General features: G+C 44.1%; 1 protein-coding gene across 1 annotated transcript in view; it reads right to left on the reverse strand.

Annotated features, from left to right (window-relative positions):
- Window positions 1-5,996, reverse strand: part of Lcp2 (lymphocyte cytosolic protein 2) — a 47,260-nt gene extending 41,264 nt beyond the window's left edge. The window contains exons 1-2 of the mRNA XM_052194016.1: window positions 5,711-5,996; window positions 1,897-1,959 (exon numbers count right to left, since the gene is read on the reverse strand). Coding sequence (XP_052049976.1) covers window positions 1,897-1,959; window positions 5,711-5,788 — 141 coding nt within the window. The 5' untranslated portion in view covers window positions 5,789-5,996. The remainder of the gene's footprint in view (window positions 1-1,896; window positions 1,960-5,710) is intronic.
- Window positions 5,997-16,324: the final 10,328 nt, after the last annotated feature.

A 16,324-nucleotide genomic window follows, 5' to 3' on the forward strand; every position in this document is an offset into this window, starting at 1 on the left:
TAAAAGTGGCATTAAGACAAATTTAGTGAGTCTTTTAGCTTCCACACTGAAGAAGGAAGAAAGAAAGAAAAGGAAGGAAAGAGGAAAGAGAGGGGAAGAAGGGAGGGCAAATTGCAAGCATGGTTGCTTCAATAGTAGAATGGTCCTGGATATTCCAGAGCTAGCACAGGTATGAGATGAACAACTAGAGCCTGGATCAAGACTTCCAAAGTGTAGCCAGAGCACCCATGCTGGACTGTGCATTTCAGAGTACCCCAACTTCTGGGACAGGCACTGGGTTCTACTTCCTGTTCTCTGGCTCCTCCTGTCCCCTTTTACAGGATGAGTTGGGTGTGCTCATTTCTTTGAAGGGCTGATAGGTCCCAGAGATTGGAACAGAGGAGACAGATGTTCAGATACCATCTCTCAAGGAAGGAAACAATCATCCTGTCAGTCAGTTCAGGCCTGATACTCACATGGGGTATTGGGGGGAGGGGAGAGTCACAGAGGAGAGAAGTGTCATTATTATCCCCCACACTCCAGTGGGATCCTGCACACTGTGCTCATTCAGTCATCAGAGGAGGGAGCAAAGAGGAATTGCAGACAGGGGACAAATGCTTAATCAAGATTAGCCAGGACAGCCATCCAACCACAAACGACCCTTTTCAAAGATACTACCCTGTCTGTACTAAAAGCAGTGTCTTCTTTCTCAGGGCTAAAGCATCAGAATGAAAGATACAGGTTGAGTGTCATTACAAGAATAACAACAATAAAATTCAAGGGATTCTTTTCATTCAAAGCTCAGTAAGAACAAATAACATTGCTAAAACCCTACATGCTGTAGGACTAAGCTAAAGGCATGCCTTAAACTAAACGTTAGATTTGTGACCTAGGACAAAAAAATTACCACACCTCTGTATATGTATTCTCACTTGTAAATGAGTTGGTAAAAAGCCTTTATGAAGGTATCTTTATGCTAAAAAGTTTCAGGAAGGCAAAAGTCTTATATTAATGCTTTATTTGCCCTCAGCTTCTAACATGGTCCAGGATATGGATAAGGAACTCATCTTTGTCTCCCAGAAAAGGGGGGAAGATTTTAGGTGGTGGTGAGGAGCTTGCCATCACTAAAGCAACTGAAGCAGATGTAAAGCAGCGATACTTATGAGACAGGAAATGTGTACTGTGTAGCAAGCTGTAGCATGTGACCTCTTGGTCCCTTTCAACTAGCTTGGAGTCTCATGGCCAAGCTTCTTTGCTATGACATATGGACATACAATTTGTCAACCACCTCCCTGGTAGCCAAGTTCCTCTGCCTTCTTCAGAACTGAGTCACTTTCCCTTTAGTGGCATGGACTCAACATGGACCTGAACCATGGGCCTATAGATAAAGCTTGTGGAATTAGAGTTGGGATAGCACCATCACATGCTTGTTTCACAGTCAGTATAGACATTCTGTAGTTAGGGGGGAATGGAGATGAAGAGGGTTGGTCAACCTTTAGTCCACTCAGTGAAGGAGTATGCAGAGTTAGCAACAAGGAGTAAAAATCTCCAGTTCTTCAATGGTATTTCCTATAACCTACTTTGGGCTCCTCTGAATATGCATGGCAGTTGAGTAGAATTTCAAGGTGTAACTCTGTATTTGTATTGGGGGTGGGGAGGTTAAACTATGTTCAGATTCCTTTAATATATGTCTTTCGGGTATATCTTACTGTCTATGTAGGAGCTGACAGGGTTCTTGAACAGGACACTGAGAGTTGGTGAAAGACTTACCAACTCTTTAATCAAAACAAAGGGCTTTGTGTGGGCATTGACCACAGACATTGGCCACAGGGACTAGGTAGACCAGTTGACCCTGCAGCTGTTGGGCAGAACATAGCATATTCTTGGTTTCAATGTGTGAGACTGGAGAGAACTTACCAAAAATCGAGCACCATCAATGTGGTATTTCTTCACAGCCTTCTCACAGTCCCTGTAGTTTAGCTGCACAAAGAGGAGCAAGGTGCCATCAGTGCCACAGGCTCTCATGCCTCCCCTCAACTTGCCTCCCCCCCCCCCCAGCTTAGCAATTTGTGGTACTTGTGGCTTGCCATCCCCTTCCTGATCCTTGGTCTGAAAGAGGGGCCAGGTTCCCTACTTCAGCAATTTAAATAACTTAACCTATTTCTGAGCATGATGAAGGATTTACCTCATATTCAGTCTTGTTATGGTGACTTTTTTTTCTCGTAAATGACCCAAAACAACAACATAAACAAACCATCAAAGACCTGTGTACTGAATCACTCCCATAATTTTTGACCACGGAATGTTCAGGTCATTTCCCAGGCTGCCAGATTGCAGTGAGATCAGCAGCTGCTAGTTAGCACTGGGTGTTTTGGGTGTGGCAGGCCCAAACCAGCTGGCAGTCACTTCATCCTCCAGTTTTGTGGGTGAAGGATGAGAAACACAGAGTGTTGCATAGGTGGGAGGTGACATAGGTGACAACTGAGCTTCAGAGCATGGTATTGATGTTTCCATGAAGAGTAGTCTTTAAGTAACAGTGTGACTTACTGAAGTGTACACGGTGTATAATCAGGAGCCAGCCGAATGCACCATCTGGATAACATGTACTTCACAGTGGTCATTTATTTGCCTATTTTTTAATGTAAGGTAACTTATTGAAGTCAAATTCTCAGAACAGAGTGATGAAATGAATAGAAATAAGTGTTTTTAAGATCTTAGTTAGCTTTCAAAGCTAACCTATGACTGTGGTGTACAATCATCCCACCTTGTCTTCAATAGCATAAAAATTGACATCTAAAACACCTCCAAGATTGAGGTCTGGAGTATTTAAGGTAAAATACTTCCCACTGAGGACCTTAGGTTCTTCTCATAAACATTTTGACCATCTTTGGAGGAAATTTTAAAACCAGTACAAATTTAAAGTAAAAAGTAAATAGCTCAGTGTGGTGGCATATGCCTCTAACCTTAGCATCCAGAAGACTGAGGTGTCAGTCCAAGACCAGCTAAGCTATACTCCAAGGACCTGTCTCAATAATAGTAACTTTAAAATATAATTGTTGTCACCTCCTAGTTTGGAAGGGCAGAGTGAGCACAGCACTCAGGAAGCTGATATAGATCAAGGTTGAAGGCAGGCAGCATCTGCAGCACACTGCCATCTCTTTGACTGACATGCCAGGTGTGTAGTAGGCTCTTGGTATTGTCAGCTTCCCTTAATTCATTTCACTTTGATCACTCTCAGATGAATTGTTGGTTCTGTAGAGTACTGGTTTTGACTATAAACCAAAGCTAGATTTCCAGCCTTGAATCTAGACATTTGATGCAGTCCAACAAGATCTGAGTTTTGCGACCTAAAACCTGTATTTTTAACAAGCATCCTAAGTAATTTTGATTAGCACTCAAGATTGATAGGCAGTGACCAAGTGGTTACTCAGCTTTTAGATGATGGTGACTGAGAAATCAGAGAGAAGGGTCTAGTTGAAGGTCGCATGATGAGGTAGAAACCCAACAGGGTTAGAACGCATGGCTAAAAGCCCGTGACTATAATGTATGACCCAGGAATACTCTCCTGTCAGGCCTAAACCAATTGGAGGAGTTAAGGACATGTAGACCAGGGCCTTAATCCTCGTGGTTTTTATCCCAAATGGAGGGCAATATACACATATCTGAAGCAATATGACACACAGTCTCCCCAAGCTGTCTGAGCTTCCCCATCATGTGCTGGTTAGAAGGGCAGGACAAAGATTCAATAGAACCTGGAACTCCCACACATTTCCTTTCCACCTCACCTCCATCTCATCTGGTTAGTTACTGTTCATGCCTTTCTTTCACTGATTAGGAAGTTCAGGTACAGAGAGGCAAAGCTACCAAAGGAAGTCCCCAAGCTGGAAAGGTCACATTTAAATCAAGGAATATCTGACCTCAAAGCTGGGTAAAAGTCACAGTGGCCCAACCTTACTGCTTCCGTAAGCATTACACTTGCTGGTCAACCATTTAAATGCACACTGATCTCCAAGAGCATCCTTTAGTAACTCTGTGGTCATTTCACAGAGGGCTTTTTCTAGGCATCTTAAGGGTCTCATCTGTGTCTCTGACAGGCAGATGGTCCTTCTAGCATCACCAATCCCCCCATCCCCAGCTTCCTTGCTCCTACCCTTGTTTCTTTCCCTCCAGAAGACAAGGCCTGTCCCTGGGATGTGGCTTTGTACTTAAGGCCCACCCTGTGCAGAAGGGAACTTGACCCATGCATTATGTGGCACTGTGTGATTACATAATCCCCTAGTTACACTTGAAAATGGGGCCTTTCTGTGCCTCCTGGTTCTTCCACAGACTTCCCTGCCTTAATTCTCCATACCATTCTCTCTGCTCTATTGAACCAATTCAGGACTTTACTGTGCCATGGAAAACTCTGCCTTTATGTCCTAACTTGCTCAGTTTCTAGTTGAGAAAAGTATTTCAAAAACATGCCTTAAAAGTCAATTGCCTAATCACATTTCCACCCACTGTGTTGAAAGTTTGTCATGACCTTATGGGGGGGAAAAGTAACCAAAATGAGAGTCACAAAAGGTGGCAAATAGCAAGATCTGTGCACAGTGTTCCTGCCATGACACACTCTGTAAAATATGCTCACATTTCCTACTGTAGGTTGGGAAGGAACCACTGTATAGATTACAGTGACTATATGCCCCCAAAGAGCCTATTCTACCCTCTCAGGTCTCTATTTCTTTAGAAAAATAGATTCCAAAGTAGATGACTTATATGGTCCTAGCTTTAGGACATTGTCTTCATAACTGCCTGGATTATCAGTGGAATTTGAAGCCAGCCTATAGGTATGTGAACAACAGAAGCACATGTCTTTCATAAGATCTCTTACCTCCTTGGCATGGGTGCCTAAGAGGAGTTTAATGGCTTGAGATATACCTAAGTAGACATGTAGTCCCTGTTAGCAGTTAACAAGGATCTTGCCTATCTCCTCCTATCCTAGAAATCAGGACAGTAGAACTCTAGTCCAGCCTGACTTCTAAGTCTGATGAACTTGTCTATCCCTAACTATCCCGGGGCTTATGTCTGCTTTCTAGACAGCTTTCCAGGATTCTCATAAAGCTCCAATGAGACTCTGGCCAATAAAGAGACTCTAGCCTTCTTCCAGGATCATGAACAACAGATGTCAAAATACCAGTGTTCATCCAGCTCTCTGTCCTTCCCTTCTGCCCTGCCTTTCATTTTCCTACCCCAGAACTCCAGATCTCCCTTTCTAGTAAGTAGCCTTTACCACAGTAAGCCTCTCCATTCCAGGGCATGTGCTTTAAAGTTAAGTAGATACGACTCCAATGCAACCTGACTGCAGAAGACTCAAGAGCTTTAGACCACTTAAACTCCCAGTTGACTTTTCAGCTGAGCAAAATAATGATGTTACAACACAGCACTGTCAATGCAGATTGTTAATATGATAACATTGAACTCCTGTGACAGTGGGTTGTGACTGACAAGACACAGTATGTAGAGCACTGGATGCACAGGCAGTATGTATGAGGGACTTGGGCAGGTGAGGGCTCCCTCTCTATCTTTCTCTACAGGACACATTACCAAGAAAGCAATGTCTGTCTGTCTCTCTCCTAGTATCTACCACTATTCCATACACCTTCCACATTCTCTCCAGATTCTACCTCCAGTCTCTGCCCACTCAACCGAAGGGCTACTATCCCCACCAGAAGCACAAGAGGGAAAGACCCACCTTCCTGAAATAATCAGCGAGGTTGTCCGGGTTCCAGGCTAAGACCTCTGAGCGAAAGGGAACATTCTTCAAGGCCATGGCTGCTATTCAGGGAGAGGCTCACAACCTGGGGAGTGGTGCTGCAGCCATGAACAGAGAAATATCCCAGATCCAGAACTTCCAGGTGTCCTCGGCTCTTCTGATCCCCAGCTACCTTCAGGAGTGCCCTTGTTGAAGAGGAGTCTTTTCTGCTGTAGCCAGATCCCCAGAAGCAGCTGCTTCCCCTGTGAACAAATATGGTCTCTTCTCAGAAAACGACTCAGCTAGTTTCCTTTACCACTTCCTCTGCTGACTTCTAAATAAGTAAACAAGGAAGAACAGCTCTGGGGGCTCGCAGTGCAGGGGGGAGATTGTGATTGGTAATTCCTCACTGGCCCAGACACCTCAGCCAGATAGGGGGGACAACAAAGGACGAGTTAAACTCCAGTGTCAGTTCAAGTATTTCTTTTCCATTAGAATTACAGACACCCAACGCTGGACACCATATTTGTGCTGGGCTGGGTCTTTGCAGATAAGAATCTCTTTTTGACAGTTCTCTAAAATTATCTATAATTTCATCCACTAGTGAACTGTGGCAGAAGGAAGATAGTCTCTCAATGTTTTTTGACCTCCTTCCCTACCAGTTTGTTCTTATTGAAAGCTGAGCAGCTTCCAGATGCTTCTTTCTGTTATGATGCCTGGGTCCTTAGCAACCAGGAGTGGTAAGGATGCTACAGGGCACAGGACCAGCTCCATTTATAATGAGAATGCTTACACACTGTAGTCTTGGGCATGGAGTGACAGTCTAGGTAGATAGTTTCCACATCTGCAAGGCGGGGAAACAGAAGGTTATACTCATAAAACTTTGATGCATTTGCCAGGCAGATCTAAAGATAAAAAGTTTAAAGAATTGTTGTTATTGATGGCACACCTTCTATACACTGTGCCTCCTTGCCTTATATTCTGTCTACCATTGTTTCTTCCAAATATGGCATTTTCTATTGATTCTCCAATCAATATGTCTAGGCAAAGAGTATATTGCCTGGAGATAGGAGAGGGAGATCTGTCATTTCCTCCTCCAGTCTCAGACGCTATACACTTCTCACAGACTGAAACAACCCTTGGCAGTGAGTGTGACCTGAGGTTAAAGGCATATTTTGGTGCAATAAGGCAAACTTCAAACATAGGTTAGTCAGTATTCCATATGCATGTGCACATACATGACTGCACATATGGGAATGCACAGACACACACATGTGCATAGCTCTCTGTTCCAATGTTTGAATCATGCACCATTGGTACCTGAAGTGCTGTTCCTGAAGGTTTGTCAAGGGTAGCTTTAGTCATGTGTGCTTTCCATTTTCTATATATTACAGGAAGCCCTGCTGCCTCTAGAAGCTGTCCCAGTACCTGATTATGATCTTAAATGAGATGTGGATATAGTGCCAGGCCCAGTTCCTGAAATGTACTCCATGATGGTGATCTGCAGGAGGTGCCCCGGGAAGTAACATGAAGTTCAACTGCAGTTATGCTCAATGGACCACTGCCCTGCTGCTCCAAAGCTCCCTTCTGCGTGAGGGACATTACTTCATCTTTCAAATGAGCAGCATGGCAGCCATTTGAAAGTGGGGAGAAACCACTTTCAAGTAAAGGAAAGAAGACATCATGGAAGGAACTGGGCTTTATGTATGACCTTGGAGAGTGGAGTGGATTGGTGAGGATTCTGAACCTCAATCAATCAATCAATCAATCAATTAAAGTCAAAATAGAGAAATTCTATGAAAAGGGATATTGCATATCATCCTTTAAAGCCAAAGCAATAGTGTGTGTGTGTGTGTGTATGTGTGTGTGTGTCAGGGAGGTGTCCTGTTTTTAATATTACCCACCCAACTCAGGCTTAAAAAACACCAGACAGAAAAGTAGAAGATAGAATAAAGATATTGTTGAATATCACACTCTTTTGGGAAAAAAATCATCCAATAAAAAGAGGCCAAGATGAGCAGTCCACAGGGTACAAGGTCGCCATGGCAGCCAGGGACTAAGACAATGACAACGAATGTAGTAGAGGTGCAAGAGCACCGGAAGCCCCTCCAGTGTGTCAGGGCATATGCTGAGACCTTTACACTGCCCCTCCCTATGGTTGGCACAGTTACTGTTCCTACTTCACAGAAGAGAGCAATACAGTTAGAGTGGAGAAGCACCTGCTTGGCCCCTCCTCGCCTCCAGAAGTCTATGCATCCCAGTCTGTCCAGAATGTACCCAAGTCCAGAGCCACTGTCCCTTGTCATGTGTCTCCTCTGAGGTCTGCACACTTTGCCAATGCCCAGAATGAAGTTAGGATTCACTCCAGGCCTGTGTGCAGAGCCTGGACAGTATCTCTTATATGCATAAGGGACAGTTTATGGATTGCAGCCTACAAAAAGTTAGTGAATTGCTGATCTGAAATGTCTTTTCCAATCTGTCCCTTGTCATTTGGACCACAGGCCCATACCTCAAATAAAGCATCAGGGGTGTGGGGAGAGAGAGAGAGAGAGAGAGAGAGAGAGAGAGAGAGAGAGAGAGAGAGAGAGAGAGCTTGCAGCCTCAGGACTTAGACTTTTCCCTCCTCCGGGTGATTTCTCAATAATTTTAGGTTTCACATCTCTTGTGTCTGACTGAAGGGTTCTAGAAACTTCCAAGGCAGGGCAGCTGTTATAAACAAAAAGGCTTTCAAGAAACCAAGAGAATGTCTGTGACCATGTGTCAGTTTACTTATTCCAAGCTAGGTCTCTTTATAAGAAAATGAGCAAGCCTTTGCACTTAGCTCAAGATGGCAGTGGTATCAGGAGGAGGAAAGCTAGGCTCATGTCGAGGGCTTGTTCTCTTGGGTCTGAGCATGAATCAAAGCAGCAGGTGGGGACCAGAGAAGGCCCAGCCTTGGAAGCAAAGGAGAGTCTTGTGAAGGGACAACCAGTCTTATCCTGTCTCACTCAACCTCAACCAGGTAGAGAAACCTAGTGCTTATGAGGAAGCACGTTGAAAGGTTAGCCAAGGAGAGAAATTGGCTCCAGAATCTGTCAGCGTTCCTAATATAAAATGGTATAGTTCTTTTACATAACACATACACAGCCTGTCATATACTTCGAGCCATCTTTAGACATCTGATAATAGCAATACCAATGTTCTGTGTGTGCTGTGACACTGTGTTGTTTAGGGGACTCTGACAAGGAAAAGAAACTATCCATGGTAAAGGTGGATCCAATTTTTAAAACCACGTCTCAGCTGCTGTTGGATGAGCATTTGGTTGCAGAATCTGCAGACCTAGAGCACCCACCACATGTCTCATGATATAAGAACATCACAAAGACAGCTTTGAGCCAGTGACAGTGGCGGGGGCTCACAGAACAGGAATCGAGAAGTTTCGGGAAAGAAAGCAGTTTTTGCAGTATGTCTGACTGTTAGAACCTAGGGACAAACAATGAAGGTTCATTCCTTCTCCACCACCAAGTCTAGATGTACAGCCCCCACCCACCTCTCTCTCTCTCTCTCTCAACCCACAGCAGAAGCACAGGTCAGAGACAGATAAGAAAAATGGTGACTTATTAAAAGAGACCAGGAAGTTGCTGCTCCTATATGTGGCTGTGGAGGAAGGATCCTGAGGAATTGTCATATCAGGGCCAGAAAAGAGAGCAAAGTAAGATGTCACACATGAGAATATGTTGATCTTCTTAAGGCAGAGGCTGAGGGAAGTTCTTCCACCATTCTTAGAGGCAGGCAACAGAGATGGCTCTCTGCATGGGATCATTCTGAATGACAAAAGGCAAGAGGAGCAAGGAAGCTGCTGGGCACCTGACACCTGACACTATGGTGCAGAATAAAGATCACCTTCCAAAACATACAGGGAACAGGGGCAGGATCCCAAACCATCGCCACGAGGAGAGGCCCAGCACTTCCCAGCATTTCAAGGGGCTGTAGAATAGAAGATAGTGTAAATGGCTTACCCAGTCCCGCCTCAGCCTTTCTCCAGATAACTACTCTGTCTCCACAATCACTGAGAGGTCCCTCCCACCCATCCAAGACACTGGTCTTACCGCCCCCATCCATGGATAACACAGGAGGAAAACTTGAGTGAGCTGCCCTAGGCCTGGTGATATTTTCCACTTCCTTATGACTGACAATTTCTCTTTTTCCTTTTCTTTTCTTTTCTTTTTTTTTTTTTCAATTCTCCTCACTTTGATTCTCTGCTCGGCTCTTCAGCTGGGGTGAATGGGAGGAAGTGTTTATTTGGGCTTCCTGTCAGACCTTCTCTTTTTCTCTGTAGGCTCAACTCAGATAAGTATGCTGTAGAATGAAATTCCCCAAGTGCCAGGAAGGGTGGGTGGGTGGGTTGGGCAGGGTTAAGGGAGGAAGGCAAGCTTCTCTCCCTAATAGGTGAGAATCCTTTGCTTTCTTCATGGACAAACTGGAACTTGGCAGAACTGAGAGGGTAGTAGAGTCCAAGAAAAAAAAAAAGGAATTTAAACTCCTGGCGACAAAGTCAAAGTTTAGTCCAGCTGCCTCTTATTATGAAAGGGGGATTTGAGGTTAAAAAGAATAACAAAACTGGGGGATTAATGTAGGTTTTAGGTGAGGCCGAAGCATCTGAAAACCACTATCACTTCCCCAGGGTCCCCACAGTTTGAAAGAAGAAATGGCAGACAGGTCTCTAATAATTATATCACGGAATTCTTGCAATCATTGTGCAAGAGGGGACCATGGTATGTGTACCCACTTAACAGATGGAAAAGAAAGGCAAAAGAAGTCTGCCTGCTTATCGAAAGCCTCACTGAGAGCCAGAGGTACGATGTCAAGTCTGGTGCCAAGAGAGACATAGTTTCCTGGGGTAGAAATCTTACACCCGGAACAGTTCTTACCAGCTATGTCCACCAAGCTTTGGAATCCTCTTTCTTTGAGTTCTTCTAAAATGAAGGCCCTATGTTTCCTCATGGTCTTCTTTAGAGAAGAAGGAGCAGCAGGCTTAGAGTCCGATATTGTTTCCGGGGTGCAGGGTCAGTCCTTCAAATGTGTGTTGCAAGCAGAGACACAGCCCCCAAACAGGAGGTAGAGGAGAAACTGGAGTAGAAGGAGAAACTGGGGAAGGGAAAAGATTGCTAACTTCCAACCTTCCCATTGAGGCCTCCAATGAGGTCACTGGCTCTTTTCACTTCAGGGCTGATTCTGAAAACTGAGCTTGCGGATCTTTGAAGGCCCTGGATCGTTCTAGTCAACTGCCTTGTTGGTCAGGTTCCACTTGAGTTCTGTTGCCTGTATCCTCAGTACCCTAACTCTGCAAGAACAGGTGGATACTACTGTTCAATTTGCCCATACAATATAAAATGGAATAAAGGGGGTAGCCTTGACTAACTACGCAGAGGACCACAGGCTGCCTGGTGGCAAAGTCCCACCCGTGCAGTGTCTGACTTTTGAGCTCTTTTTAAAATCATAAGTGGGTACACACACCATATATTTACTTTGTAGAGCTGGGATTGAACCCAGGACCTTGAGTATGCTACAGCCCCAGATCTTCTTATCACTAAAGGGGACCTGAACAACACTTAGCATCCTTCATGATGCTTTTGTTGGTAAATGAAGCTGTTACCGGTACATGCCTGGGCTATACCTGATGCAATATAGAGACAGTTCCAGTTTGTTTCCTTTCCCCAGACAATGAGAGTTCTTTTTTTTCCCTTTATGCTAGCATGCCATGATCCTCTCAGTAGCTGATGAATTCTGCCTGCTTCTCTTTAGAGACAAATACAAAGGAAACACAAACAATCCTGCAGGACTTATCTACCAAGCTCCCATGGAGTACCGTCAGAGGGGGATCAGACACATTACCAGGGAACAGGGATGCTGCTGACAGCCGGGGGAGCTCAGTTCATAAGACTCTAAGCCCTGTGCACGCCTTGGGGCCATTCCCAGAGAATACAAACGCAAGGGTACCATTAATCTGTTCCCACCTCCTGGTGTTGATGAGTCGCCCTTGTCCCCGCCCTGCCTCATCTTTCTCAGTGGCAGAATTCCCTATTCTCTGCTTGTCCCAGAAAATGATAACTCTATTTGTATCAAGCGAGAGCGCAGGATCCTGTCAGCAGAACTTGAGTCAGGCAGGAAAGTGTGAGAATGGAAGAGCCACTTACTCAATCCACTGAGCTCAGTAGCTGCTGCTGTCTGCAGGGGAGGGGGGAGGGGTGGGGAGCAGGGGGTGGGGGTGGGGAGGCTCAGAGCCCTGCCTTATGCTGCCTTACCAGAACTGGGCTCCGGTTGGTCTTTAGCCAGGGAGATGACATAGGTTCCCAGCTCTAGATAAAACTTGGGATAGACCAATAAAAGCACCAGGTTCTAATAAGGCAAGTCTCTCCAAGCACTTGCCACCATTGTTAGGAGTTATCTTATTTTAGAGTATCTTAGAGTATCTTTAGAGATGGGGGCCGGGGAGGGTTAGTTTTCTAATTAGCATGCAAAGTGATCTATCTCATCATGGCATTTTTATATATACACGTCATTTTAACTGATCTTCCTCCCTGCCAATCTCTTGCCCCACAACTTGTTTCTTTTTGCCCCATCGGTCCCTCTGTTCCTTTCATGCCACAAGTATTCTCTCATTTTAAAAATTGTATTTTGAGGTTAGAGAGATGGCTCAGTGGTTAAGAACACTGACTACTCTTCCAGAGGTCCTGAGTTCAATACCCAGCAACCACATGACGGCTCACAACCATTTGTAATGAGATCCAATGCCCTTTTCTGGTGTATCTGAAGACAACAACAATGTACTTAAAGATGCATAAAATAAATAAATCTGTTTTTTAAAATGTATTTTTATGTGAAGGAATGCTTTGCCTACACACACACACACACACACACACACACACACATTGCATACCTGGTGCTCACAGAAGCCAGAAGGAGGTCTTAGATACCCTGGAACTGGGAGTTATAGACAGTTACAAGCTACCAAGTGGGCACTAGAACCTGAACCAATGTCCCCTGAAGAAACAACCAGCAGTCTTTTTTTTCTTTTTTTCTATATTCTTTGTTTACATTCCAATGATTTTTCCTTTCCCGGTTCCCCCCTCCCCCTAAGTGCCATAAGCCCTTTTCCCTCAGCCAATTCTCCAATCAACCCCTCCCACTCCTCTGTCCTTGCAATCCCCTACAATGCTGCATCAAGCCTTTCCAGAACCCGGGCCCTCCCTCTCCTTCCTTCTTCTTGGGAATGATTTGATATGTGAGTTGTGTTTTGAGTATTCTGAGCTTCTGGGCTAATATCCACTTATCAGTGACTGCATTCCATGCGTGTTCTTTTGTGAATGAGTTACCTCACTTAGTATGATATTTCCAGTTCCAACCATTTGCCTAAGAATTTCATGAATTCATTGTTTTTAATTGCTGAGCAGTATTCCATTGTGTAAATATACCACATTTTCTGTATCCATTCCTCCATTGAGGGACATCTGGGTTCTTTCTAGCTTCTGGCTATTATAAACAAGGCTGCTATGAACATAGTGGAGCATGTGTCCTTATTGCATGCCGGGGAATCCTCTGGGTATATGGCCAGGAGCGGTATAGCAGGGTCCTCCGGAAGTGTCATGTCCAGTTTTCTGAGGAACCGCCAGACTGATTTTCAGAGTGATTGTACCAGCTTGCAATCCCACTAGCAGTGGAGGAGTGTTCCTCTTTCTCCACATTCTCACCAACACCTTCTGTCTCCTGAGTTTTTAATCTTAGCCATTCTGACTGATGTGAGGTGAAATCTTAGAGTTGTTTTGATTTGCATTTCCCTAATGACTAATGATGTTGAACATTTCTTAAGGTGCTTCTCAGCCATCCAAAGTTCTTCAGGTGAAAATTCTTTGTTTAGCTCTGTACCCCATTTTTAATAGGGTTATTTGGTTTTCTGGGGTCTAACTTCTTGAGTTCTTTGTATATATTGGATATTAGCCCTCTGTCCGATGTAGGGTTGGTGAAGATCTTTTCCCAATTTGTTGGTTGCCGTTTTGTCCTTTTGATGACAACTAGCAGTCTTAACCTTTGAGCCATCTCTCCAGCCCATGTCAGATGTATTCTATCTTTTCTTCCCACACAGTCCCCTTCATATCCTGTGACCAAGGAATGGACACTGCCAGCCTGTTTTGCATGTGTATTCTCTCTGGGATTCAGGAAGTCTCATCTAAGAAGCTTCAAGCCCAGAATTCCTCAAATGAGAACAAACCCTGTTTGGGGGCTGGGGGTAACATTGCTCCTGTTTTGGCAGCTTTCAGGGTGAATCTGGGACCACAGTATGAGTACAGCTCATTTCTATAGATCTGAAAGGATATGTCTCTCAGCTCCAGCTCTATCTACTACCATCAGAAGTTTGAAAGCACGAGTTGTCATCTCTTTTGAAAGACAGAACTTAATAAGGGTGAAACCTCAGACTGAGGAGTTACAATAACACCCCCCGTATCCCTCTACCACTAGTCTACAGCTGAGTGGTCTTGGGCAACCCACTTCACTTCTCTGTGCCCTAGTTTCCCACAAGGATGGGGAAAGCTAAGGAACAGTATAGGCTTTCTTGTGTATTCGTAAAGACTGTAAAATGAAGTGGGAAATCTGAAACAGCCTGGCTTGCTGCTCCTGGTGGTTCTTGGAGGAAGGTGGAGACAGAAGAAAGGGAGCTGTGTCTAACAGTTAAAGACAGAAAGATACTGCTGCTGAGCTTTGAGACAAGGAAAGAGCCAGACATTGGTGATATCTAGAAGCTTCTGAAAGTCAAGAGAAGGACACTGTCTCAGTACTTGGAAAAAGAAAAAGAGCCCTTGATTTTAGCTCAAGGAAGAACATCAGGTTGTTGATCTGAGAACTGTGTGCATTTATATGGATTCAAGTCTCTAAGACAGTTATCCTCAATCTGTAGAGTGAGACACCCTTGAGGGTCACATATCAAATATCCTGCATATCAGATATTTACATTATGGTTCATATAACCAGAAAAATTATAGTTATGAGGTAGCAACAAAATATATCTATGGCTGGGGGTGGGGGTCATCACAACACAAGGAAGGGTCCTGGCATTAGGAAAGATCAGGAGCACTGATCTAAGATGATGTAATTCCTTATAGAAGCAACAGGAAACCAATTCATCAACTAACTTTAACTGAAAAGAAAAAAGAAAGAAAAAGAAACCCTGTCGCTGAGTCATCTCTAAGGACTTACTTCCCTTTTCTTCAATCCTCTATCCTCTGGACATTCTGGCTTTCTCTACCAATAGCCACCTTCTGCAAGCCTAGACCCTTGACACTCTGGCCCCTTTGTTGATAAGAGTATGGACGATGACTTGCTTCCTGCTGGCACTGTAATAATTCAGCAGAGAAACATCCAGGAACCACTATCCAAGGGATCATTTGCCTGCAGTGGTACTGTCAATGAGTTGAGTACACAGAATATTCAGTGACAAGGTAAGCAGTGTGACACATGCCACCTTCTGACAGAGACCAGGTTGGTTAAGGATGGTCTGCTGTGGACTTATGAGTTGTAAGTGCTATGACTCTCTGAAGCTTAAGTAAGAATATTTGCAGGGAGGAGAATTTCCCTTCTGTCATTTTTCATACTTTAAAAATACCACAACTTTTGTAACATAACCAATTGGAATTAGTCTACTCTTAACTCTTAGGCTAGTGTAACTCCTTCATGTAGTCAGCTGAAAAGATCTAATAGGTAGGTAGATAGGTAAGTATGTAGGTAGGTAGGTAGGTGGATGGATGGATGGATGGATAGATAGACACACATGGATGGATGGGTGGATGAGTGGATGGGTGGATGGGTAGATGGATAGATGGGTAGGTGGGTAGATGGGTGGATGGGTGAATGGGTGAATGGAAAGATGATAGGTAGGTAGGTAGATAGATAGATAGATGATAGATGATGGATGGATGGATGGACAGATGGGTGGATAGACAGACAGATAAGTTAGATGAGTGCATAGATAGATGGGTGGATGGGTGAATGGGCAAATGTGTTTGTGGGTGAATGAAGAGAAGATGGATAGATGGATAGACATACAGATGAGTGCATGGGTAGATGGGTGGAAGAATGGATTGGTGAATGGATAAGAGATGATAAATATATAATATCTATGGATATTATGGGTATTGTGGATAGATAGATAGATAGATAGATAGATAGATAGGTGGATGGGAGATGACAGATAAATAATAGATAATGGAAGATAGATAATAGATGCATGGGTGGATGGATGGATGGGAGATGACAGGTAAACATTAGATAATGGAAGATAGGTAATAGATACATGATTGATAGATGATTGATAGATAGGTAGATACATAGATAGATAGATAGATAGATAGACAGACAGACAGACAGGTACCCTGTAAGCTGAACAGACCATATCTTTTGGCTGTGGGAGCTTCATGACATCCTGTCTGAGGACAGATGAAAGATGAAAATGTTTTTTCTAGTCACAATGATTTGAAATCACCAACAGGAACCCCATGACCTAATTGGGCAGTGAAGGACTCAAAATGATGCAACTATGACTCATGCTAAGGGTGCTAAGCCTTAGAACTAGGTTTACATCCA

Source organism: Apodemus sylvaticus, chromosome 10 (genome assembly GCF_947179515.1).
Source record: "Apodemus sylvaticus chromosome 10, mApoSyl1.1, whole genome shotgun sequence".
Lineage (NCBI taxonomy): Eukaryota > Metazoa > Chordata > Mammalia > Rodentia > Muridae > Apodemus > Apodemus sylvaticus.